The sequence below is a fragment of the Caretta caretta genome, chromosome 5 (genome assembly GCF_965140235.1).
Source record: "Caretta caretta isolate rCarCar2 chromosome 5, rCarCar1.hap1, whole genome shotgun sequence".
Lineage (NCBI taxonomy): Eukaryota > Metazoa > Chordata > Testudines > Cheloniidae > Caretta > Caretta caretta.
In genome coordinates this window covers 6,636,383-6,663,174 of record NC_134210.1, presented here as the reverse complement: position 1 = coordinate 6,663,174, position 26,792 = coordinate 6,636,383, and the positions used below count along the sequence as shown (strand labels likewise).

The 26,792-nt window shown below is 45.1% G+C and overlaps 1 protein-coding gene across 11 annotated transcripts in view; it reads left to right on the top strand.

Moving 5' to 3' along the window:
* The window catches only part of CELF4 (CUGBP Elav-like family member 4), an 888,518-nt gene that overhangs the window by 715,535 nt on the left and 146,191 nt on the right, over positions 1–26,792 (top strand). For 7 of the 11 annotated variants that reach the window (XR_007356644.2, XR_007356643.2, XM_048849887.2 and 4 more), the window contains exons 4-5: positions 595–723; positions 10,998–11,077. Coding sequence is in view for 9 of the 11 variants with exons in the window: in XM_048849887.2 (XP_048705844.2) it covers positions 595–723; positions 10,998–11,077 (209 nt within the window). In the remaining 2 variants the exon portion in view is untranslated. The remainder of the gene's footprint in view (positions 1–594; positions 724–10,997; positions 11,078–26,792) is intronic. The other 4 variants (XM_048849889.2, XM_048849895.2, XM_048849890.2 and 1 more) reach the window with 1 other exon arrangement.

Below are 26,792 nucleotides of genomic sequence, written 5' to 3'. Positions count from 1 at the left end.
GTATGTCAACGTTTATATATATTTATATAAGACCAAAATCTTCATTTACAAGCTGGGGCTTCCATTCCATTTAATTACTTCCCTCGCTGCTTTAAATCAAAGACCAATTCAAAACAGAGCCGCTTCTGTTAAACTTAATTATTTTCTCCTGCAGCTTATAGGGTAAAGTGTGGCTACTAAAAAGGGCACTTCCTAATTGAAGGTTGGTTCTAAATGCCATCCTTGTATGCATTCCCTTTGAATGGCAGTCTGGAAAATCCCAGTGTTTTATTTCTGGGGACTCGGCTGCAAAGACTGAGTAGAGAGAACTGACTCACGAGGCTTGGGGCATCAATTTTCAGAGGTGACTGACTGGTTTTAGGTGCCTCGGTTTTCTAGTGCTCAACATGACGCTCGGCACTTTCTAAAAACCAGGCCCCTTTAAGGCGTTTCCAGCTTGGCATCCAAAATCCATAGCCACTTCTGAAACTGTTTGCCTTGGATGGGGGAGGGCCGCGTCTCCCTCCCACCTCTTTCTTTTGCATGTTGTGTGGAGCCACATTGGCTTTCGCACTCCTCCTGAAATATGGTAAGCATCTCTTTATTTTGTTCCAGAAGACAGAAAACTCTTTGTGGGCATGCTCAACAAGCAGCAGTCAGAAGACGATGTGCGCAGGCTATTTGAGGCGTTCGGGAACATTGAGGAGTGCACAATCCTCCGGGGACCCGATGGCAACAGCAAAGGTAAGACGGCTCATGCTACACGGTGCATGGCCCCTGCAGCCAGCACCAACCTCTGAACAACAGCATCCAGTAGACGAGGGTGACTCAGTGGCTAGATGAATCTCACCTCTTGGATTGATTAGGGCCAAACTTTCATATTAAGGTCCCCAAGGAGTGGGCCAAACTCTCTGCTGCTGTAAATGGGCCAAGGCCCATTGAAGTCCAAGTACACCAGCTGAGTTTGGCCCGGTCTCTGCAGGATATGTGTGCCTGAGCACAAAGAACCAGTTGCGTGCACAAAGTACATGCCCACAAATGATTATGTGCGTACACTTCTTTGCATGCATACCAGCTTGCATGCATCACTGCCCACCTTGTAAGTGCGTGTTTTGTGAGCACCACCTAAGTACAGTACTTATTTCTGAAAATGTGCCCACTCATGTCCTGTAAAATTTGCTTTCATAATCTGCCCTGAAGCAATCCAGAGCCACATTTTCCTTTGTCTGCGTTTGTGTGCCTTCAGGTGAAACGTGCTCTTTCATTCTCTTAACACAACCAAGTGTTCCACTTGCCATCTTCAACCACTAGCTCTTCCCAAGTCCCAGATGATTTTATTATGTGTATTACAGGCCCCAATCCATATTGGGCCCCATTATTCTGGGTGATGTATGAACCATAAGAGACAGTCTCTGTCCCGTAGAGCTAAAAGTCAAATAGACAAGACAAAGAGTGGGAGGGGAAAAAAAGGTTTCAGAGGAACAGCCGTGTTAGTCTGTATTCGCAAAAAGAAAAGGAGTACTTGTGGCACCTTAGAGACTAACCAATTTATTTGAGCATGAGCTTTCGTGAGCTACAGCTCACTTCATCAGATGTTTACCGTGGAAACATCTGATGAAGTGAGCTGTAGCTCACGAAAGCTCATGCTCAAATAAATTGGTTAGTCTCTAAGGTGCCACAAGTACTCCTTTTCTTTTTAGGGGAAAAAAAGAGGCCCGTAGAGAGAAAAGGCCTCTCTAAACTCACACAGCTGCCTAGCGGCAGAGCCAAGAATGGAACCCAGGGCCCCTTTCTCTTCTCTCTCACCTCCAACACAAAAGTTCCTCTTCATTATCATGTGTAATTCTCACTGTAGCCACTCCAGGCTATCAATATTCATGCCAATACTACAGAAATAGTGTTTTAGGGTTTGCTGCAGCACCCAATGAAGTCAATGGGAGTTTGACCATTTCCATTGGGAGCATAAGCAAAAGTAATGAAATATCAGAAGGAAGGCAGTTCTTGTAGTATGTTCAGTAGAGCTGGTCAAAAGATCCCCATTATTTTTCATGAAAAACATGGTTTTAAAATGGTTCTTTTCCCCTAGATTTCCAAAGAAAACAAAAATTGAAAAGACGTCAATTTTCACAAAAGAGGTTTGATTAAAATGTTAAATTTGGGGGTGTCGCTGGGTGGCTGGACCTTTAATGGGAAATGGGTCTCAGCCTCACCTGTGAGACGATTAACTCCTCTCCACGGGTGGGGAATAGAAAGATGGGCCATGTGATTCCATCAGGCTTCCTGGATAAATAAAGCAAAGGCCTGGGAGAGGGAGAGAGAAAGGTCAGCAAAGGTCTGGAGAAGGTTGCTGAGGATTGCAGAGAGCAGCAAGTCTCCTGCAGGAGACCCTGAGATCGCCAGGACCAGGCATGCAGCAGAAGGTGTGCACCTGCTGGTCTCTGAGCCAGAGAGAGTTGGGGAAGGCTAAGAGTCAAAAGAGCAGAGCAGCCAAAGGGGTTTATCTGCTGGTCTCTCTGAATGATAGAGAAGACAATTCAAGGGAAAGGAAGGACTCCAGGTAGGAAAGCCTGTGAGTGGCTGCTTGGAGAGCAGGGAAGGACTCCAGCTAGAAACGTCTGGGATTGGCAGCTTGATGAAGGGTAGACTGGGCCTGAAGAAGAGCAAGAGCTGTGAATGAATTGTTGTGTTATGGGTTCATGGACTTTACTGTGGGATTTTGAGGCTTGTTTCAACTTGTTTGTTATTAGACCAGCCCCAAGCAAGGGTGTCATTAGCTAGGGGAAAGCCTTTGTGGATTAGTTCCAGGAACCTCGGAGGGAAACTGAGGCAAAGCCACCCTTGGCCACAAAGAGGCAATCTGGAGACAGTGACTCAGTTTCAAAACCCAAAATCTTTTACCCAAAAAATTGCGGGAAGGGTGCTTTTTGTGCCCCTCGCCCCCTGAGAAAAGCCAGGTAACTTTGACCAAAATAAAAATTTTCTATGATCAAAAAGCCAAATGTTTCAACTAGCTGTAATATGCAGACCAGTATTGCAGATTCCAATAAGCATTCTGACTTCTGAGTATGGAGATCAACTTCTGAACTTATTTTCTTATTTGATTTTTGGACATTTAAAAATAGAATTTACTCCACCATTAGCAGAGTCTAAAATCAGGGAAGCCAGCAGTGTCCAAGGAGGCAGAATGATGCAGCTGAACTGAGAACCCAGATTTCTCAACTCCCCGTACTGTGCTTTTCCTAACTGGAAATGGTAGAAGCCCCATCACTTAAAGCTGGCGTTGGCAAAGTGGTGAAGAATGTATAGAACAAAGGAAATGATCTTGCATTTTTCCCCAGAAGAATGGAGTGGATAATCACATGGACCTAACTTTCGCAGCCAGGCATAATGTGTGTGTACAATGCAAAGACCCCCAATTGCATACAAATAGGAATCTGCACTTGTAAGAGAGGTAAATACACACAAAAGGGCCATTTTGCATGTGCATATACCCACTAGCTTGCACAAACTGCAGGGTAACAAATGCACATACATTTTTGAGTGTGTGCCCATTGCACTCGTCGGTATTTGCCATCCCCAATTTAAAAGCTCTTCTATCAGGTTTCAAAGGCAAATACTTAAAATGTGAAAATTGGTCTCATTGGATTGACTAGCCAGTTGTTGGCCCTTTTGAGACAGTACTTACCACCTGGCCGCATGCAGCTGCGGGTGTTCTGTCCTTGAAGCCTTTTCTCCAGCGTCAGCATTTGAACAAGAATTTTCCATCTAATATCAGGGTCATTCTTCCAGCCATTTCCTAGAAAAGTATCTTCAATTTAAAGAGGAAGCCCTCCTCTCTTGACAACGAAATGCATCCATTAAATATTGATCGGCATGTAATAAATAGTTCATCAAATGTGCTGGCGTGGGTGAAGAAGACACCAGGCCTGCTGTTGCAGTTCATATGTCACCAGCTATTTTGACATGTGACAACATCGACGGGCATATTTCTGCAACACGAAGACGGAGGATCCTAACCACAGTGACATATTTGAGAAAGACCCTGATATGCCTGGAAAGTCACTCTCAGCCAGCAAAGATTCTTCATCTTCAGACAGGCCACAGCTTGTCACTGTGGTAGGAAACAGACGGGGGAAAGGGAGGGTGCCATCCGATATACTCTCTGCTCTGAGAGTGAATGTCTGGGAAAGTCGAACACCAAGAGCAGAAATTGGATGCTAACACTGTGCAGGGAGGTAGCAATCATGGCAGAATGGGAGTGTTGTTCCACACCAGAGGATCTCAGCTTTCTCCCAGCCACGATTCCCTCCAAGCCACTTACTTCATCACATCTGATGAAGTGAGCTGTAGCTCATGAAAGCTTATGCTCAAATAAATTGGTTAGTCTCTAAGGTGCCACAAGTCCTCCTTTTCTTTTTGCGAATACAGACTAACATGGCTGTTACTCTGAAACCTTACTTTTTGAGGGTCTGATCCAATTCACGTTGAAATTAATGGGATTCTATCTACTGATCTGAATGGCTATTGAACCTGGCTCTGATTCCATAGGGCTCACTTTTCTGCTTTTTCACAGTCCCATGTGATGCATCACTGCTCCCCCGACCCCGTTACTCATTATGGAAGTATTAGCCTGATGGTGGCTAGAGAAGAAGACACACACAAATGCCAGCCTGTGTCTTGATGTATTTTTTCCAGCCCTTTTGCAGACCCATTGTGAGCTGGACAGGTTTGCCTGTAAATTACAGCTTCATCTCCTGAACGACTGGGACTTAAGAACATAACAGCTGCCATGAGTCAGACTAATGGTCCATCTAGCCCAGTGTCCTGTCTCCCAGTACCAGAGCTTCCAGGGGAATGTACAGAACAGGGCAATAGCGGACAGATCCACCCCATCTTCCCCTCCTGGCTTCTGGCAGATTGAGGTTTGAGGTCACCCCAAGCATGGTTTTGCATCCCTTCCCAGCTTGGCTAATAGACATTGATGGATCTATCCTCCATGGATTTACCTAGTTCTTTTTTGGAACTCAGTTATACTTTCTGCCATCACAGCATGCTATGGCAGTGAGTTCCATGGATTAATTTTGTGTTGTTGTTCAATAAAGTATTTCCTTGGTCTCCCTCTGTCCTTGTAGCTCCTCCTACTGTTCTGTCTGATCCTGCTGTTGCACCAGCGCTGTAAAGCAAATTAAATGAGTGTAGTGCTGTGAATGGGGCTGGATTGACAGAACACTAATCTCCCCCACTACATACCCACCTCCCTGCCATTCTGCCAATATCTTCCCAGAGAGGGCCAGTCTCTAGGGGTTAGAGATTGTTCAGTCCAGCCATGTTTGTCCATTAGAATTAACCTGAGACCCACCAATTTACTTCTCAGAGTTTGCCAAACACCAGTCAGATGGCCAAGAGCCCCCAGCATTTTCGGCTCCTGTTTAGAAAGCCATCCCGAACCAGGAATGCACTTAAATGTATGAGGCCAGATTTCTAAAGGTGTTTAGGGGCCTAACTCCTATTGAAATCAATGAGAGTTGGGCACCTAAATACCTTTAAAAAATCTGGCCCACGGATAACTTTAAGCACTTGCTTAAGCACATTGGCAAGAACAAGAACAAGAGGCACCAGACTCCCCAAGGTCTTAATGAAAAAAGAAGCCAAGAATCCTTTTCTTCTAGCCTTTTTCTGTGTGTATGAAGTGAATCACTTCATTTGAGGAAGAAACAAGAACGTTCTCACCCTTTCTCTCAGTTGCTCCCAATTCCTAGTTCTGAAAACTCACTTGGGATAATAAGAAAAGCAGGAAGACAGGCTGATTCTCTCATACATAGCTTTTCTGCCCTTAACCACAGTGGCATTCCAATATTTTAATCATATAAGGTCATAGAATTGGAGTAGGGGGTTGTGAGGGGGAAGACAGAGTAAATATATATCTGATATATCTGCGAGTGTTGCCAGCTCTCATAACTTGAGTCTTGGAAAGTTGGGTGCTTCCCATAAAGTCCTGGCTCCTGGAGTCGTCAGGATCTCAGCTTTCACTTTCTAAAAAACAAGTAGGTGCCTGGTTCTCACAGTTGCGGGGAAAGGCTGGAAACAAGACCCGGCTGTAATCTAGATGCTCAAAACCCAGAAAGCAAAAAGAACCGCACATTTATTATTTTTAAATACTATGATTTAAGCCAGTCTTCGGAATTTTTAGGGCCGATTCATGAGTTTTTTGAACATGTGGGGTTGGCAGCACTGCACTGACTTCTGATAGATGGCCCCTTTGTGAGAAAGTTCCACAGGGTTTTAATGTCTCATGAAATGTCAGAACTAATCATTAATATGTGATTATGTCATTCTCTTGTGGCTGGATGCCCACAAAGCACAGATCACCAATACAGCTGAAATAATTTCCCATTAGCTCAGACATTGGGAACCTGTGGTTGCGGAGTGGAAGGTTCCTTCTAAGTTCTTTCCCTCCTGATGATGTCCAAGTAGCCATGCGACGCGGTATGGCTGGTGTCTGCAAAGTTAATTGCACACGGTGATCACTGGTGACAAATATCCAAAGAATGCCAAACAGCAGAACTGGTTGGAAATTTTCACAAGTTTGAAATACATTGGCTTGAAATTCTGTGAAATTCTCCATGTTGAAATTTTTGTTTCCATTTTTTGACCCGCTGTAGTTGACAGTCTGTATGCAGGGAGAACTTTTTAGGGTGAGTTAGTTGAAGAACTTGGGGATGAAATAAAAAAAACCAGGACATTTCTTTTGGAATTCAGGAAAACACTTCCTGGCAATAAGGTCAATGAGGAAAGACCTCTGAAGAAAGTACTAGAAGCCCCACTGGTGGAGCTATTGAAATCTGGGACAGATGCAGCCTACGAGAATATACAGTAGGGCATGTAGTAGTTTCCTGTGATAACAGGGGACTGGACTCAGCCCAATGTCTCTGCATCATAACACCCTTGTGAGGCAGGGTAGTGCTGTCACCTCCATTTTACAGATGAGGAACTGAGGCAGAAAGGAGCTAAGTGATATGCCCAAGGTCACACAGGGAGTCTGGGCAGAGCAGGGGATTGAACCCTGGTCTCCCAAGAATGACAGTACTTTTCTTCAGTGCACGGTTTGTTTTGCTGATGGAAGGGAAATGAATGCTTTCTTGTCTATTGCTTTAGTGAATAGAGTTGGTTAGTTTAGGTGGAGAAAGCTGAAAAATCACCTCAGCCACTGCACGCTTGGAGACGCCGAAGGAAAAGGCAGTGACGTGCTGACAATCCCATTTATCCGTTCTGACGGGTGGTTGACGAATACAGCTGGTCAACATTTTCTGAATTTCAGTTTTTCATCAAAGTTTTGACCAAAACAGAAAGTTTGGGTGTCCTTTTTCACATAAATATTTGTGGACAAATTCAGCCCTGGTATATGACCTGTTCTCATGCCAGCTGAAAAATTTCAAATCTCAATGAAAAAGGTCATCACAGTTTTGAATTTCAATAGGGGAAAAATGGGACCAATTTTCCCCATTTTTCTTTAAATATATTTTTCAACTAACTGTATTATATAAACTGGGGAGCAAAAGCCAGCCAGACTGGAAGGGGATAGACTGAGCTAACTTGGAGGGGCTCCACCCCACTGATCTTATGAGGTTAGACACTCCATTAATTGAAAAAAACAGTTGGGATAAGGGAAAGCAGGAAATTCAAGTGCCCCTCTGCACTCACCCAAAGCTGTCAGGCATAAAAGATAACCACAAAGGAATCAAACCTCAGTAATAATAAAGGCAATAATCACTGAGATCTGTCAGCAGCTGGTTCCAAGGAGGACACAGCCCTCGAGACTTATTCTCTCCTGCTCTCTCTCTCTTTTTTTTACAACTTGAACTTGAGTGGCAGCTCCATATTGCTAACCAGTTTAATTATTAGCGCGAGTGAGCAGAAGTCTCAGCCTTTGCTTTTCAGAAGCTATTTGGGATCAATACTGAGCCTTGACAGAGTTAATATTACCAGTTTCCATTTGCTGGTGCTATTTACGGAAGCTGTGAGGCCCCTGATTTACACACACAGAACAGCCAGCCAACAGAGAAGCACAGGGTAGCTATCTTATCTCATGAGACAGTTAGATGTGGGGAAGAGCTAGCAGGAACTCCAGGTAAGCTGCTACTCCACCTGCCAGAGGCCAGTGTGATACATCTCCCTGGAAGAACTAGTTATTTCAGGACACAGTCATTCTCATGGTGTTTTCTTCTTCTAAGACCTTGTCTAGAGTAGGATTTCGGCCATGTCTATCCTAGGGGAAAAGGTTAGACAAGGCAGCTGTAGTTTTAACACGTGTTAGCAGATCAAGGACATCAAGGGAGCCAGGGCTTCATTTCAACCAGCTCAGCACATGTCAAAGAATACGCTGCCCTGATCACACTAGACTTTTCGTTAGCACGTGTGAGCTAAAATGTGCCAACTTGCCTTCTAGCCTCGCCCAGACAAGGCCTCACAACAGACCGTCAAACTGCACGGTGAACTCTTAATGTGCAATAGCAGGATCCACATGGACAGTTCTCTGCAGTGAGCTAGTGTGCTAGAGATTTACACCCCCGCTTGCTGCATACTGTGCTTTGTGGGCAACAGACAAGACCTAAGAGTGGAAGGATGAGTTTGGAATTAAGGCATTTGGCTCAGACGCAGGAGATCTGGCTTCAGTTTATCATTGTTTTTTTGTGTGACCTTGAGCGTGACCCTTAATTTCTCTGGGCCTCAGGGTCCCATCTGTAAACGATATTTATAAATGCAGTTGATGATATTTCCTTTCTCCCACCTTTTTCTTGTCTTCTCTGTTTAGTGTGCACCCCTTCAGGGGAGGGAGTGAGTCTTCCTAGGTGTTAGTACGGTGTCTAGCAATCATCTCATTGGTCCTGATCTTTGGACTCTCTAGGTGCTACAGGAAGACAAATAATCAATATGTTGGGCCTTTTTCTCCTTTCCATTTTTCTGCATTTAATCAGCTTATTTATTTTGATGTTATGTTTTTAAACACCACCACATATAATGTCTATTGTGATGTTGCAGGTTTTGCACACTGCATATTTCACCCCATTTGGCAAAGAGCACACAATATTCCCCCCAAAAAACTCCTGTTTGTTGTTCCATTTCTTCCCCACTAGCGTATCAGGGTGAGCTGTCCCAGCAGAGATCTCCAGTGATGATGCCCGTGGGCAAGCTGCTGCGGCTGTCACCCATATGATGATGCCTATAGTGTACTTTGGGCTGTTTTTCTATTCTATTCTATGTGGTTTCTTATAGTGCTTAGACACGAGGAACCAGATCCTCAGCTGGATTAAATCAGTGTAGCCCCTGCTGAGTAGATGGCCCGACATTTTCCCGTGTTGAAGGGTATTGGGGGCCTCGGTTTGAGGGACTTGCAGAGGATCTCAACACCTTTGAGGGGGACCTTGATTTTTCAGGAAGCGATCAGCTAAAAATCAGGTACCTTTTTAGACATTTGGGCACCTGAGTTTGCCGGCAGCAAACTTCAAAAGCGCCTTCAGTGCCTAACCCTTATTTATTTCAGTGGGAGGTAGATGCATAGGTGTCTTTTGAAAATCCCACTAGGTATCTAGCTGCATTTTAGGTGTCTAAATACCATTGGTCCTTTGTCCAGAGCAAGAATTTCAGTTAATCTCAAAACCCAACAGGGAATGACAGCGGCAGAGGGGTTGTGTTGACACCCTGTGGGTTGAACAGAGTAAATTCCAACTCTTGCATAGCTCCCACTAATTGAGGCTTTGTGCAGAGAGGGTGGATTTCACTCCAAGAAACAAAGGAACACAGTTTGATAGCTGCAGCCAAAATTCTGGGCTACTGGACCCGGAAAGCTTTTGTATACTTGCTAATCATCCTCCTTTTAGAAGCAGAAAGTGTAAAAGAATCTCTGCAAATACTTAAACACCCTGATTTTGGATTATCTCTGATTAGTGAAAAGGAAGGTGAAGTATCTCAGGCGTCCGGGAATGCAGGTCTGCGATTATGTGATAATCGATCCTTATTGTTTCCAGCTGAAGTTTATCTATCTCACTTTCTCATGATGGTCTTCTCTTAGCCCCTTATAAATTCGATCCGTCTACAACTGCAATTGCTACACTTCCCCCGAGAGGCAGTCTGAGTGTTGGAGGGGGGGGGGGAATTTACAGGTTCCCAATTACATTTTAGGGTTGGGCTTGTTTTCCCAAAAAAACCCAATGTTTTTAACTCCCATGCTTTCAATAGCCTCTTTTGTAATCCTCAGGGGTACGTGTGGGAGGATAGCCAGATAGTATGAGAAAGGGCTGAAAGCCGGGACTTCTGGGGGTTTTCTCACCTTGGCCACTGCTTATGTGAAAGTCTCTTATCTTCTTCTGTGTCAATTAAAATAGTTATAGTAATACCTTCTCCATACTGATGATGTGAGACTCCCTGCCCCTGACACAGGGCTTACTCCTGGGTAAAGTTACGATATGGTGCTCTTCACGCTAATACCTGAAGTGCCTACATACAAATTCACCACTCAGCCCCCAAACCTGGCTAGAAGAGGCTAAGAGAAATCACCTCTGAACACCCAAATGTAATCCCCAGATCTGTGTGCATTGTGTGTCCTCGCCGTGGCTGACGCACAGAGGATGTGACTCTGTTGATGCCCACAGCTCCAAGGCATGGCGCTCCAGCTCAAGTTGTCGTGACATTTGCTATTTAGCGCTGGAAGTCCAAGGTTCTATAGATGGCCTTGGCCAAGGTGGTGCCCATCCCATAAATGCAATTTCCTGTTCTCACCTCTTGTGTCATCACAGCAAGCTCTTTGGGGCAGAGATGAGCACTTGTGGACTGTAATGGGTGATGCCCATCTGTAGCACTCTGCAAATAGCAAATAATTTATGTAGATAGGAGAGACACGTGGGTTTTCAATAGAGTAAATCCCTTTCATGTGGCTGGTTGCAGTTGCCCATGTTAGACGCCTGCTGCCTTCGGATCTCTGGTTTTAAAACCCCTTCTCTTTCCTCTCCCTCCTCTTGCAGGGTGTGCATTTGTGAAATACTCCTCGCATGCAGAGGCCCAAGCAGCCATCAACGCCTTGCATGGCAGCCAGACAATGCCGGTGAGTAGCAGGCTAATGGAGGAGAACGCCTCGGGGATCTGTTCTGCCCATGCGGCCCAGAGGCCTGATGAAGGGGTGAGGGGAGGAAGGGCTGATGATTTATTGGTGCTTTCTGAATCTTCTTCCAGGGAAAATGGATTGCAGCTGAGGCGTGTGGGGCCTCGGGTTTGTTTAGCTACTTCATTAAAAGGCCAGGGTGGCACTGATATCATTTCACATACATGTGAGCTCAAGAGGCGCAGTGTCCCGTGACTGATAATGATAGAGTTTTGATTGTCTGCAAAGACACACGATCACACATGTTGTACCAGCTGGGCCAGATTTATCCCTGGGGTAACCCCACTGGTTGCACAGGGATGATTCAGGCTTGTTGCCAGTGTCTAAATGCTTTTTCTTTGCCAAGGAATAACGGTCTATATGGGAACAATGAGGAACCTTTTTGGTGTTCAGCAGAGAAAAGCACACAAATATGACGGAAGCAGAATTTAGAGCCAAGCTGAACTCTGATTTGCACCTGTGTGCAACCACAAAAAAGTGCAAAATTCGGTTCTTATCCTCATCTCTACAACTTAGAATTAAGAGTTGTGAAGTTATTTAAAGAGTCTTCCTGGCCATCAACCTCAGATCACTCCATTTGGACAAACGCCCAACAGGGTTGAGGTTCCAGCCTGATATTTGGGGAAAACACGGTAGGCTTATTTTGCTCTCTCTCTCTGTCTCTCACACACACTCACACACACACACACACACATCTGCCTTACACAGAGGAGAAAGCACAATTTAGAAACCTTGGGGAGAGACAATCTGTCCTAACATTTTTTGCTTTATGATTATTGGTTTGTGACTTTTATTACTAATTACCAGTAGGATAAATACTGCAAGGATAAAAAATATATATTGACAAATTGGAAAGGGTTCAGGAAAGAGTGACAAGAATGATTTGAGGTCTAGAAAACCTGCCTTAGAATGAGAGTCTTAAAAAGCTCAGTCTCTTTTGTTTATCCAAGAGAATGTTACGAAGTTGCTGGATCATGGTCACAAGTATCTATGAGGAGAGAAGATTTTAGATAGTAGAGAGCTCTTTCGTGTAGTAGACAAAGGCAGAACAAGATCTGATAGCTGGAGGCTGAAGCTCAACAACTTCAGAAAAGAAATTAAGTGCACATTTTTAACAATGAGGGTAATTAATCATTGGAACAACTTGCCCAGGGACATGGTGGATTCTCCATCATTTGAAGTCTTTAAGTCAAGATTGGCCGTCTTTTCTAAAAGACCAGCTGTAGCTCAACCAGAAGTTATGGGCTTGATGAAAGAACCACTGGATGAAATTCTCTGACCTGTGTTCTGCAGAAGGCTCAGACTAGTTGATCATAATGGCCCCTTCTGGCCTTAAAATCTATGAATCTCTCAAGGTAGCGCTACCAGACCGCAGTCAGGGATCAGGGCCTCACTGGGCTCGGAATTGTACAGACATGTAGCAAAGAGGCAGCCCCCAAGGGATTTACAATCTTTGTTAAAGACAAGATGCAAGAGATAGGCGGGGGGAACCACAGGTGGGGGTTGGAGGAGAGGAGGAGGGTGAAGTAAGGGTACTATGAGCATGTTGTCTTGTAGCTGAGCTGTGCACAAAATATAGCTCACCACCAATCTAGCTGTTATCCTGCCATCTTCCTTTTTCCTCACCATCCCTCATCACTCAAATCTATCTCTTGTGCATTAGGGTCAGAATTTGCACTGAATTTCTCCTCTGCCACCCCAGTGAAATCAGCTGAGTTTCTCAGGGTGAAGGTCAGTGCAGAATTTGGACCGTTGCCTCAGTTGTTTTTCCTGCTCACTTAGACCAAATGGTTATTGCTGTTTCTGTTAACTACTTGTGCCTGAAATATCCTTCAATAACCAAACCTGTGGCTTCTTAGAAGGCATCATACCATTAGCTTTACTCTGTATAGTGCCTTGCATCCACAAGGACTCCAGAGTGCTTTATAAATCCCACAAGTAGCCTCAGCACCCATCCATTTCAATGGAGCTGAAGGACACTCGGCATCTTTCAGGATTGGGCCATAGGGAGATTGATAATACAGCCATCTCAGGGGTAGAACATGGCAGCTGTTTAACAGCACACAGCAACACTACACTGAAAAAATTGGACAGGAAGTGGAGAAGTATACTGCAACCTCTTGAAAGTGGAGGAAAAATTAGCATTTATTATTTGTGTGGCATCTTGGGGGGGGGGCGAGGATAAGGTGTTTTTCAAGCAAATAAGAATATCAGGGGTTCGATCCTGGCCCCCTTGAAATCCATGGGAGTTTTGCCATTGATTTCAGTGGAAGCAGGATTTCACCCCACTAAGCTTAGTCGGAATGAGACGGGTAACACAATGAGAAAGGAAAGCGGACCATGGGGGAAGGTGAACAGAGAGCAAAGGTTCAGCAGAAAGCACTCCTGGGAGAACGTTATGGATCAAAGACCAGATCCTCAGCTGGTGTTAGTGAGCATAGATTCCATGGAGACAGCTCATCTGAGTTTTCTTGTTGTGTCCTGTGTTTTTCTCGGAATCTTTGTTTTGAGGTAGGAAGCAAGGAACTATACATTTCCAAATGACCAGACTGCAATTTGACCAGCGCCACAGAATTATCGCCCCTGCTCTTACCAAAGGTGCAAAATAGTCATTAATGACCCAAACGGCTAGGGCCTTGGGCCTGGCTTTTTGTGAGAGCAGTGCCAGTAAAACTAATCAGCTGCGTAATGGCTGCAGGTGTGGTTGTGACTCTCTGTTCAGGATACCCAGAACCGTAAGCCCCTGTGTTACCCCTCTGCCTCAGCAAGTGAGAGCTTTGCTGGGGCTTAGACAGTGCATCAGCTCCTTGCCACACCAGTCTATCTGCCTCACCAGCAAACTCCTCGAGACTCTGCCCATCTTAACCTTGCTGGGCAGGTAACCAACAGTGAATCCCAGTTCCTGAGTTCCCCAGAGATGTCTCTCCGCTGTGTTCAGTTCCTCACTGGACACTCACAGAAATTACTGAGTTCACTGGCTCCACAGAGAAAGTACACACCCCAGCCTGCTTGGTTAGCTAAGGACTCCCTCTTTGTTTCACTGTAATGGCACTGAGATGGTTTATAGTCAAACTAAGAATAGGTTATTCATAAGAATAGAGATTTAAGTGATATCAAGCAAGATCACAGAAAAGAAAATAGTTACCAACAAAACTGAGCACACTTTCTAGTGCCTAAAACTTAATTCTAGCAAGGTATGTCTTTGCCTAAACAGCTTTCTCATTTACTGCATCTCCAGCCCTTCCTGGCAGGAAGATCCAACATTCACAGAATCAGAGGGTGCTGTCCCCTTTTTTTCCTAAGTGGATATCTAAGGGGTTTCTAGGGGGTTCTCTCTCCTTCTTTTTATAGTCCAATGAACCTTTGAAGTGTACCTCCAGAAAAGGCTTTTTCTTCCCTGCTGCTTGTGCAGGTGCAATGCTGTCTCCCTCCTCCTCTGATCAATTTAACTTCTCTGGTTGGCTTAATCACTTTGTTTACCTTAGATATAAATGTACTCTGGCCTCACCTTGCTAAGTTTGCTGTGAGACCAGGCAAAGAGGAAAAACAACACTCCTTTTTCTAAGGAGTGGAACTCTGTGCCTGAGGAGGTTGTGAAGGCTGGGACTATAACAGGGTTTAAAAGAGAACTGGATAAATTCATGGAGGTTAAGTCCATTAATGGCTATTAGCCAGGATGGGTAAGGAATGGTGTCCCTAGCCTCTGTTTGTCAGAGGGTGGAGATGGATGGCAGGAGAGAGATCACTGGATCATTACCTGTCAGGTTCACTCCCTCTGGGGCACCTGGTACTGACCACTGTCGGTAGACAGGATACTGGGCTGAATGGACCTTTGGTCTGACCCAGTATGGCCATTCTTATGTTCTTAAGGCAGACTTGTGTGCCCACTGCCTCCAAAACTTATTTTAGGAACATATTCCCACACATATACATAACTCTTTACATACACCATGTGATGAGATTCATGACCATTGTGTTGCCAGTTTTTATATGATACTTTACAGGACACTATATGGCTAGATACTCTGACAACAGTGTATTGAGTATGCCCTTTGCCAGTTGGCATAAAGGGATGCTTAGGGTCACACCCGTCCCTTTGTCTTTTAGAACCAGTTCAGGAAGGTACTTAAGTGTATGTCTAAATCAAAGTCAATGGGCCTGTTCACTGGCTGGGAGTTGATGACGTACCTTGGTGAATCAGGTCCAGGATCTAGGGCCCCATACTTTGGAAGGAGAGGAACAGCACTTCTCTCTTTCCTCGCACTTCCTCCCATTCCCGTTGCCGTTAGAGCTAGGCCAGCTTGTCTGGCTGCAATGCCAACTCAAAGTTGTCCCTGTGGTTCAGTCAGTTTAAATGGCTCTTGCCTCGTCCTCGCGTACGACCAACGGGGCATCCATCATCATTCTTGTCAGGTCTCGAATTGTTCATTCTTGCAGCAGGCTCCTGTTTCTCCACAGCTGCCAGGATTATTGCTCCGCTGTGACTTCCTGTTCACACAACATATGCTGCCTAATAGTTTCAAAAGGCAACTTTCTTTTGTGGAAGTTTTTTTTTTTTAACCCTTTCCTTGGATAGAAGCCTAGCTGCCATTCATCACACGCTCTGTACCTCTGCAAGAATTTTTTTCTCCCTTAGAGAGACCAGTAACAGTGCAGGCAATGGTGGTACAAAAGGGCCATTCTTTGTTCCAAAGCAGCTGATTCAGGGAATTACTGCCCTTAAGTCCTTTGCCTCTGTATGGGGTCAACAGTTTCATCCACAGCTGTTGACTGATGGTGCTTTTACAGCCTCTTTTACTATAGTATCTAAGCACCTCACAATCTTTTGCTGAGTTTATTTTACTGACTCTAAATCCTTTCATTCTATGTGAGTCCAACAGTTTCATCCACATTTCTCTGTCTGTGGTACTTATATGGCCCCATTTAGCCTGGGTTCCCTGGCTTCTGTCACTCTGTCCTTTCCTGGTTCTCCTCCTACCTCTCTGCTTGCTCCCTCAGCATACCTTCAGAGGAGGCTCCTCATCCCCCTCCCTCCAGCTTTCTGTGGGGGTTCCACAGGACTCGATCCTTGGCCCCCTTCTCTTCTCCCTCTATACCTTCTCTCTCCACATACACACATTCAGCTGCCAGCTCCAGGCTGACTACTCATTGATCCACCTCTCTACACCAGACCTGTCTCCTTTTGTCTGAACTCAAACGTCAGCCTGACTCTCTCACGTGTCTTTGTAGATGTCTAGTGTCAGCTGAAGCTGAACATGGCTAAAACAGAGCTTTTGAATTTCCCCCCATTCCTGTCCCACTACTTCCTTTCTCAGACAACACCAGCATCCTGCCTGTCATTCAGGCCCATTACCTGCCCAGCATCTTCCACTTGGGCCTCTCTAGTTCCTCTCCTCCGGACTGTGTCTAAATCTTGAAGATTCTTTCTCCACAACATCTCTAAGATACGGACTTCCTTATCCATCCTCTTCACAGCTAAAACGCTCATCCAGGCCCTCATAATCTCGTCTCGATGACAGCAAGATCCTTTTCTCTGACAAATGCCATCTTGCCCTGCTCACATCCATTCAGAATGCTGCTACAAAGATCACTGTCCTACCCTGTCATTTTGACCATATTCCCTCTCTCACCGAATAACTCCACTCGCACCCCCTTCTCTATTGCATCAAGAATAAGATACTTGTCTTCACTTTCAAGGCGTGTTGCGAACTATCCCCACCCTATTGATCATCTCTCACTATCAAAATGTCAGTTCCCACCTCAGATCACCCAACGATGCCCGCCTCCATCACCCACTTGTTACATTGTCAAACAAGCATCTTTGTGCTTTCTCCCCTGCTTCCCCATACACTTAGGAGGAGCTCCCCATCAACATGCACAGAATGATCTCATTATCCTCCTCCATATGCCTCATCAAAATGGTCCTTTGAATCATAGAATATCAGGATTGGAAGGGACCGCAGGAGGTCATCTAGTCCAACCCCCTGCTCAAAGCAGGACCAATCCCCAATTTTTCCCCCAGATCCCTAAATGGCCCCCCTCAAGGATTGAACTCACAACCCTGGGATTAGCAGGCCAATGCTCACTGAGCTAACCCGCACTTTGCCAGGATACCTACAAAAAAATTGAGAATGGTTAGGCTATTGGTGCGCAGAGACCACTGTCTCTCATGCTGACCAATGTGGTCGCATTGTTTCCATGTACTCCCCCATCAGACTGTCTGTATCCATCTGTTTTCTCTTGTCTTATAGTTAGATTGTGAGCCCTTTGGGACAGAGTCTGTCTTTTTGTTCTATGTCTGAACAGCACCTAGCGCAATGGGGCGCTGGTCCTGAACTGGGGCTCCTACGTCCTATGGTAATAACAAATCATCATTATTCAGAATTAAGTGTAGACATAGTGTAGGTCTCTCAAGTCCTATGCTAATGCTCTAGTCAATGGATCATCCTCTGTCCCATCCTATTAGTGCTTGCTTGTTCCCTTCTTCAGTTTCCTTTGAAAATATGCTGGTGCTACCCAGTGCAAAATTAGAGTTTATTTGAAAGTGAGCAGACTCTCTAGTTAATCCTAGTTAAAGGGCTATGGATAGAGACCTGTGATCTGGAGAGAGAGGTGTGATCTTCACAAGTGCTGACCAATCGCATCTCCCCTGAATTTCAATGGGAGTTTTGCCTGATCAAGGTAAAAATTTAAGACTTCATGATTTGGCCTATTATTATTGTCAGCTCTAATAATGGAATAAACACCAGAGGTGTAGGGGATTGCCATGGTTAAGCACCCAAATGTTCACTTGCTCAACCAGAGCTTCTCAGGGATGCAAGGTCAAACTGGAAATATTCCTAAGGGAGGGTTTCATGATTGATTACCAAGGCTTCTTTCCCCGATCAAGCCACCCTCTTAGTATTCCGGCACTACTTCATCAGGTTCCAAGTCCTTACACTGACCTCCCCGAATATTGGACCAGTCCCCTACTCCCAGCAGGAATCCGGAAGTGCACACACGAACCAGAAATGAAACTTATTTCCCTCAGACAAGCTATTTGAATTCTTTAAACTTCTGCAAAGGTTAAGGGTTGTGTTTGGTGGCACAGATGCACGCTTATCTCTTCATAGATGTACTTTGTGACTTTTTCAGGGAGCTTCTCCAGCATCGTAAACTTCCTGGAGAAGTGAGAAGTGTCCGTTAAACTCTTCACAGCACTTGCTCCTTCTCTCAAGCCCCAAATAAGCTGTGAGGAGGGGGTGGTATGGAAGTGTTTCTACAATGCAAACTAGAGATACATGCTGCCCTACTCCTGCTTCCCAGCCTAGCTCATAAGGATGTTTCCTCCCTAGAGGATGGGTCTTCTAAGTACTTACGTGGCCTCTGTCACCTCTAATGTCTCACAGAAATGAATAGTAAGGGAGGGAAGTATTCTGATTCCCATGTTATGAGCAATGAGCTGAGGTACAGAGAGCAAGTGACATGCCCAAGGTCACACAGTTAGTTTGTGGCAGAGCCAGAAATTGAACTGAGGTCTCTTGAGTGCAGTCCAATAGCTTAACCAGAAAATGTCCACGCCAGACGCATAGAAGGAGGAGGCCTTGTCTCTCCGTCCACACAGCCAGAACTTCATCATCTCGCCTTTGTCAGCCTCTTCCTCTCCAACACTCACATCAAGCCTCTCACCTCCTTTCAAAACCCCATGGAGACGATCATCTTCCTAGCTTGTCGCTCTGACCACATCTCCCACCTCTCTGAGTGCTTCCCCCTGCCTCCACCTTATCTAATTCAAGCTGTTTGTTATTACCTTTAAAGTAATACATAAACTCTTCCATACTCTACTTACCTGCCCACAGATCTCCTCATATCGCCCCCCCATTCCTTATACTTTAACAATTCTTCTGCGCCCCCTCCCTCTTTATTAATAGAGTCATAGACCATATGGCCAGAAGGGGCCATTATGATCATCTAGTCAGACCTCCTGTAAAGCACAGGCCAGCACCAACTGTTGATTGAACTAGAACATAGAATCATTTAGTTAGTGTTGGTCCTGCTTTGAGCAGGGGGTTGGACTAGAAGACCTCCTGAGGTCTCTTCCAACCCTAATCTTCTATGATTCTATGATATCCTTTTACCTGTCTGTGGAGGGCCCTCCCCAAATTACTTGCTAAAGTCACGACTACGGCTGGCTGACAATTTTTCATCGACAGTTCTTTGACAGAAAATTGTTTTTTTTTTACTATACTATTAGAACTGTAGTGACTAGGAGCCCCAGTCACAGCCCTGTTGCGCTAGGTGCTGTACAAAGACAGAACAAAAAGACAGTCCCTGCCCCAAGGAGCTTAAAAGGAAAGAAAAAAATGGCTTTTCAGCTACACTTCGCGGAAAGTGTCTCCTCTCCACAGAAGCATTCAGCTTTTCCTGGCAAAGCTGACAATGGAATTGTTTTCCTCTTGAAAACTTTTGGGCTTGGGGCAGTGTTGACAGAGTCAATCTTTTTCTGCTGAAAATAAAAGCCGTTTTCAACCAGCTCTGGTCAGCACCCTGTCTGAGGTCCCTTCCAACCCTGATATTCTATGATTCTTCCTACAGATCCTTCCTCAATATCCCCACTCTCCCATGAAGGCAATGAGAAATTCCCAGTTGCTTATGACTAGCTGGGCAGCCAGTTGAGACTTCTGCAATGGATTTTATTTACCTGAGTTTTTTAAACAACCGGAAAAGGGTAGATTCAGCACCATCAGCCATGTGTCCTGTTGCTCTTTACCCCAGCCATGACCCTGAAGATGCTGAGGTCTTCCTAGCTTTCCCTGTATTTAATAGCCCAGAAAAGCAGCTGTTTTGCTGCCTACACTTGACATGGAAATTCTCTCTTCAGGCTGGAACAGATTTTGTAGTTCACTAGACTGGTGGGACGAAAACTCTGGATCACATAGGTCACTGGACTGGCGTTACTAAAATATTTATGAGTGTAACAAATTCATGCTGCAGCTGGGGCCATCCCGGTGGTCGTGCTCCTGCGGTCAGTAGCCACCCGGCACTTCCCGGTGAGAGTTTTCAGAGTAGCAGCCGGGTTAGTCTGTATCTGCAAAAAGAAAAGGAGTACTTGTGGCACCTTAGAGACTAACCAATTTATTTGAGCATGAGCTTTCATGAGCTACAGCTCACTTCATCGGATGCATGCATTGTCCTGGTGAGAGTGGCGCTAAAATTCAGATCCCCACTCGCAAGCACAGGTCCCTACCAGGTAAACTCATGGAGACGCTGCATTACATGGTGGGGCTGATGTCACGCAGCTGAGTGCTTCTGCATCCAACCAACAGAGGGCAGTGATACAAAAAAATACTAACCTGCAACATACAGTATTATTACTATTGAGTCTTTTTATTAGACATTCCTATAGTGCAGCTAACCTGTACAGTGCTTTACAAAGCATAGGCTGAGACCGTTCCATTACAGTGTGGCGGGGGGAGAGGGGGACAAACAGCTGTTGTCGTTCCACCGTAACATAGCAGAGGAACATTCAGCCAAGTTCAGGATGGGGGTAAATGCAGAGAAAGACGACAGGGGAGGTGGAAGAAAAGTGGGAGGAGATGGGCAAGTAGGGGGAGGAGAGGAAACAAGCCGCTGAGGTCCTGATGAAGATGTATCTTGTGCAGCTCGCATGCACGGCGGTGGGGAAGCTGCTTTTATTGTGCCAAAGAGCTGGGTAGGCAGAAACTCCCCAGGAGGAGGGGTGTGGTGGCTGCGGTGAGCAGGGCCCCACAAAGCCATACATCAGCTGAGGTATTTTTAACAATTATTTTGATATAAACAGCTCTGAACTTGAGAAGCTCCATGTAAATGGGAAGCAGTGGGGCTTGTAATTAGGTTTGTGTACACTTTCATAAATTGCTGGGAAACATCAAAGCCGTGATAGAAGGCTGTGGTGCACTTTATTTCCTTCTTCTGTTCTTCTGTTAATTGAACGGTTGATGTGTGGATAGGAAGTGCTGGCTTCATGGAGTACTATTTACAGACCCGCTGACAGCTGCACTGTGAAAATTAACAGGAACAGAGCAGCCTCTGTCACAGCTTTTCCCATAAGGGACTTACTTCAAATTGGATCATTTCTTTCATAGGAGAAACTTTCCTTGTCTGTCTCTCTCACCCCCCCCCCCCCACACACACACACAATCCACTTCCCATTGCTGGCTCCCGGCAGCTACCTGGTTTTTAATTTTTTTAAAGGCAGGTGTGTCATTTTCTGAAAAGTTGGGGAGTATTTGCCCCAAACCCAAATCCTGCCATATTCCATTCATGCCAGGAAGACTCATCCGTGGGAAGTCAATGGAGCTCCTCACTTGAGTAAGTTTGGCAGGTGTGGGTCCCAAGTGCATGCGGCCTCATGGGATGTGGCCCGCTCCTTTAGATGCCAAGAGATGTTATGACTTCAGTCGGAGCAGGGTTGGATTCACCCTAGCGGATTCCTTCTCCACAACTAGACTCCAGTGGTTTCTCCTGACTGTTCGTATTGGGGTAGCCCCAAGAGGCCTCAGCTAAGCTGATGTCTCTTTGTGCTGGGCACTGGGTAGACACCGTAAAAGAAAGCCCCTGTCCCCTGAGCTTACAAGCTAAAAGGCAAGAAATAGCAGGGAGGTGAAACAAATGGGTGGGAGGAAGGGTAGCAGTGACAACAGCATGGTTTGGAGGGAGGTTTGAGCATTGGCCTGCTAAACCCAGGGTTGTGAGTTCAATCCTTGAGGGGGCCATTTAGGGATCTGGGGCAACAATAAGAGACAGTATTTGGTCCTGCTGTGAAGGCAGGGGACTGGACTCGATGACCTTTCAAGGTCCCTTCCAGTTCTATGAGATAGGTATATCTCCATATTAAATTATTTGACTTAGAGGAGCATTGTGCACAGCTGTAATAAGCCAATCAATAGAAATGGTCACAGCAGCAGCACACCCGAGTCCCAGCAGAGAAGAGTTAACTCAAGGACACTTGAGTGCCTAAAATATTACGGTTAACAACACAGTGAGGGTGATTAGAAAGAAGTCTTAAGAGTCAAGTTTAATGGCACCCTTCCACCTCCTCATCTTCCAGTGCTTGTGTTCATATGTCATCTCTCTGGATTGCAAGCTCTTCAGGGCTGTCATCTTGTCTTTACCCCTGTCAGTAAAGGACTTAGTGGACTGCTGGTGCCAGATGAGTAAATCATTGGCATCATCAAGTGTTTCAGGGGAACCATTTGCACTTCATATTCTTTGTTGAATGCCAACAGTGGGCTGGGAACTGTGCAATACACATTCTGTCCCAAAGAGCTTGGGGCTAAATCCTCAAACGGACTTAGGTGTGTCAAAATTCAGCATCATAGCCCCTTGTAGCCTCGTGGAATTTACAGCTTTGAGTGAGGCGCCTAAGAATGGGAGCCACCTAAGCTAGCCAATGGGAGATGCTGAAGACGGAGGTGTGGCTTAAGCCCCACCTGTCTCCAGGAGTTAGGCACCTATCTCCAGTTGGGATTCTCAGCCAGGAACTGTAGGTAGGCACCTAAGACATTTTTTTGCAAGAAAGGTGGCAGCACATGCCTAACTCCAAACAAAAAGGGAGAGAGAAGGAAGTGGGCCTCTGCCTTGTAACCTTTAGTCCAGTGGTCAGGGTACTTACCCAGGATGTAGGAGACCCGGTTCAATCCTCTTCTGTATCTGATGTAGAGAAGGGATTAGAACTTGGGTTTCCCATCTCTCAGTAGTTGATCTAGCCCAGTCTCTGTTTGCTATCAAAAGTCACCACAGCCTAAAACTTATGGGTCAGTTTTCCCTCAGTCACCAGGTCCCCCAATAGGGGATAGACCTTCACAGTTTGGCCCACCCCACTCCTGCCACCACCACCACTTGTTTCACTTCCTTTAGCCAGAGGTTCCGGTAGCACCCCAGCAATAATATCCCTTACGTCCTACAATAAAATAAAATCAAATCCCAGGGCAACGTTCCCTCCCTTCCCCATTGTTTCATAAATGAACTAATAAATCAGATGTTTCTAGGCCCCGGAATAGAATGCCAGGCAGCCCGGCTGCCTGACAGGGGGTATGAATCATACCGGCACCGAAGATGGCCTTTTGGGGCCTAAGCACTCAACTGAGCTGCATTTCCTCTCTAGTCACATCTCCGTAGCAGTGCAGGCATCTGGCAGGACAGCTAAGAGGCCCAGGGGAGTTGATAGGCTTCAGTTGCAGTCTTTCTCTCTCTTTCTTCCCTTCAAACTGTTCTGCGCTGCAGAATTCATTACCTCCAAATGGGCTAAGAGGGATAAGCGATAGTGAGCCTCACATCTTTGCTTTAGACAAAAGGAGCTAATTGGCGCTATAATGTCCTTTTGTGGCTCCAGAGGGAGGAAGGAACTAAATCAACAACAGGAGGAGGTTGCTGGGGGGTGGGGAAGAAAGACAGAGAAGTGGAATGTTGTAGAGGTCCCAGATATTCCATGCTCAACACCTGTCTCTTTTGGACATTAGAACCTAAGAGGGCTAAAAAAATTTCCAAGCACTAACCTTTCCTGAGGGATCACAGCCATTTATAAACCTATGGTCCTGGAGACATAAAACATTCCCTCTCTTACAGGGGGATTTCTCGCCCAACAGAGGGAATTCCAGTGGATAACACAGAGATCCTGTGTTAAGAACACATTCGTCCTGTAGAAGAGGAAGAATTACAGTCCCAGGACTGGATCTTTATCACTTTGATGATTTTCTTTCCTTTCTTGCACCTCTTTCTCACTAGGGTCCTGCTCCAAAGCCTTGTGAAGTCAGTTGGACCTTTCCATGGGCTTTCGACCAGGTTTGAATCACTCTGGATGCTTCCAACTATTTCCCTTGAATTCTTGTCTTCCAGCCAGCTCACCCTTAAAGCACGATATCTTCACTGGCTGGAATGAAGAAGTTCCCTTGAAGTCTCTTCAGGAATGAATGAACCCCTTTCCTGCAGCCTACACAGATAATCCTCAGGAATCTGTGTGTGTTAACCCATTCCAGAATGCCTTTATTTGTAGGTGACTTGATTGGTTTTGGCCAAAGTGGTCAAATGTTGACCAAGATCATTTTTAAAGGTCAAGGTCACAGTACCAACTTTTGGATGAGATATTAAGCCGAGACCCTTGTAATTTGTGGTTGTGAAGGATCTCATAGTATTTTTGACAAAATTAGATTTATTAACCCAGGTGTCCCAGCCAAATTCCAATGAGTAATTACATTCTGGGTTCCTAAAATCCCCTGGCTCTTTCAGTCAGATATGCCATTTTGCTTCACTTCCTGCCCTAAGCTCTTGCATGGTGGTGTGGTACACTGTTCAACAGCTGCCATGTTTCTCTAGTAGATTCATAGATTCCAAGGCCAGAAGGGACCATTGTGATTATCTAGTCTGACCTCCTGTATAGCCTAGGCTAGAGACCTACCCCCCAAATAATCCCTAGAGCAGATCTTTTAGAAAAACATCCACTCTTGATTTAACAATTGTCAGTGATGGAGAATCCACCTCAACCCTGGGTAAATTGTTCCAATGGTTAAATGCTCTCCCCATTAAAAATCTACGCCTCATTCCCATTTGTTTCAGTCCAAATGGAAGCAGATTCTTTGGCATATAAAGGGCCAGATCCTCAGCTAGTATAAATCAGTATCACTCCATTGAAACAAATGGAGGTACATTGATTTTACACCAGCCAAGGGTATAGCACCATATGGCCATCATCTTGCTGTGCCTCAGTTTCCCCATACGTGAAATGGTGATGATAATGCAAAGATGACATGAGATTAATTAACAGAGTGATGGTTGGCCATAGTTTTGTGATCCTCAAATGGAAGGTGCTGTGGAAGTGCAAAGACTTATTATTTAGGCTATCAAATTGAAATGTGTTAATGGAGAATGGATACAGTATAGAAGTGATTGTAACATGCTTTAATGGGCAGTATCTTTATAACTAAATAATGTTATTGCAGTATTCCTTATCCTGTGCAATATTCTAATTTTAAAACGAGCTATTTAAAAATTGTATATTTCCCTCATTTGCTGGCCCTTCTTTAACTCTTATTTCTTTTTAAAATCAGTGACCTGGAGTGACCAAGGGTCTATTCCTGGCTGAGCCATTGACCTGCTGTTTAAGTTTAAACAATTCACTTCTCCTATCAGTGACTATGTCCCCTCCCACTTTTTTTCCATCTTGCCTATTTAGATTGTAGGTCAGGGACGGTCTCTTACTATGTGTTTGTACCATGCCTCACGCAAAGGGTCCTGATCTTAGCTTTGTCTCCCATAATATGAATAATTGAGCGGCTCAAAAACTTTTGTTCAAAATTTTTTCCCATGAAGTGAGGTTTATTTTAAGACAATCCATTTGCCTAAAAAAAAAACCAAAAACAAACCAAATACCACCACAACAGATTTTCATTGAAAATATAAAACTTTCAAAACAAAAAAAATCATCCGAGAAGAAAAAAGGGTTTGGGGGGTTTCAGTTTTTCTATGGAAACCCAATAAAATTAAATGAAGACTTTTTTTTCTTTTTTGTCAAAATTTTTCATGGGAAAAAAATACATTCTGACCATTACTCAACAATAACGATCGCCTGCCAGTAGTGCATGAAGCGACGTGAATAGCTCTGGCGTGTGTGAAATTATTATAAGTAGATTGAGCCACAAAATCCAGCTCTGGATTGGGATCCAAACTTTCCCAAAGTGTTGAGGTATTAAAGACTTGGAGTTTTGATTCGGGGGCCATCTCTAATATCTGAGGTATGTATCTAGTTATTCCTAGTTAAAATCCGGTACAGTTTCGCCACCAGTTAATACTTCAGTTACCTTGAAGGAAGTAACTACTTCAGCTCAGAGTGATACCAACTGACAAGTGTTTGGGGGAGTAAGACCTAACTCAAGCATCTACTCCAAATAAATTACAACTCAGGAGACCTGTGGATGGAAGTACCTGTAGCTACTATCTCTGCTTAGACATTCCCTTGCCAAGGGAGTGCCATTATCAAAGGCCTCTGTCACTCTAGTGCTGGATGAATGTCTCCTATCTCCTTCCGTCTCTGTCACCCACGGCTCGAGTGTGTCTAAACTGGATCTCAGGAATCTAAAGTAAAATTGCTCCTTGTGGCTGCCTTCCCACTCACCTTTCAGATGAGACATGACATGGAAAAATACCATGGCATATTTCACAAGAGGAGGGTAGTTCTTCCTGATGTCCTGGCCTAATTCCAACTTGTGTAATTACATTCTGCCTATCTAACATTCCCTGTCCTCTGCAAGGTCTAAATGGATACACTGTTCTTTTTCACTTCCTGTCCTGAACTTCAAGCCCATATGCTCAGGGTTCAGCTGATTGCCATATTTGGGGTCGGGAAGGAATTTTCCTCCAGGGCAGATTGGAAGAGGCCCTGGAGGTTTTTCACCTTCCTCCGTAGCATGGGGCACGGGTCACTTGCTGGAGGATTCTCTGCTCCTTGAAGTCTTTAAACCATGATTTGAGGACTTCAGTAGCTCAGACATAGGTGAGAAGTTTATTGCAGGAGTGGGTGGGTGAGATACTGTGGCCTGAGTTGTTCAGGAGGTCATACTAGATTATCATAATGGTCCCTTCTGACCTTAATATCTATGAATCTATGATACCCAAGTGTCTTTACAAACTGGGGCCAGATCCTCAG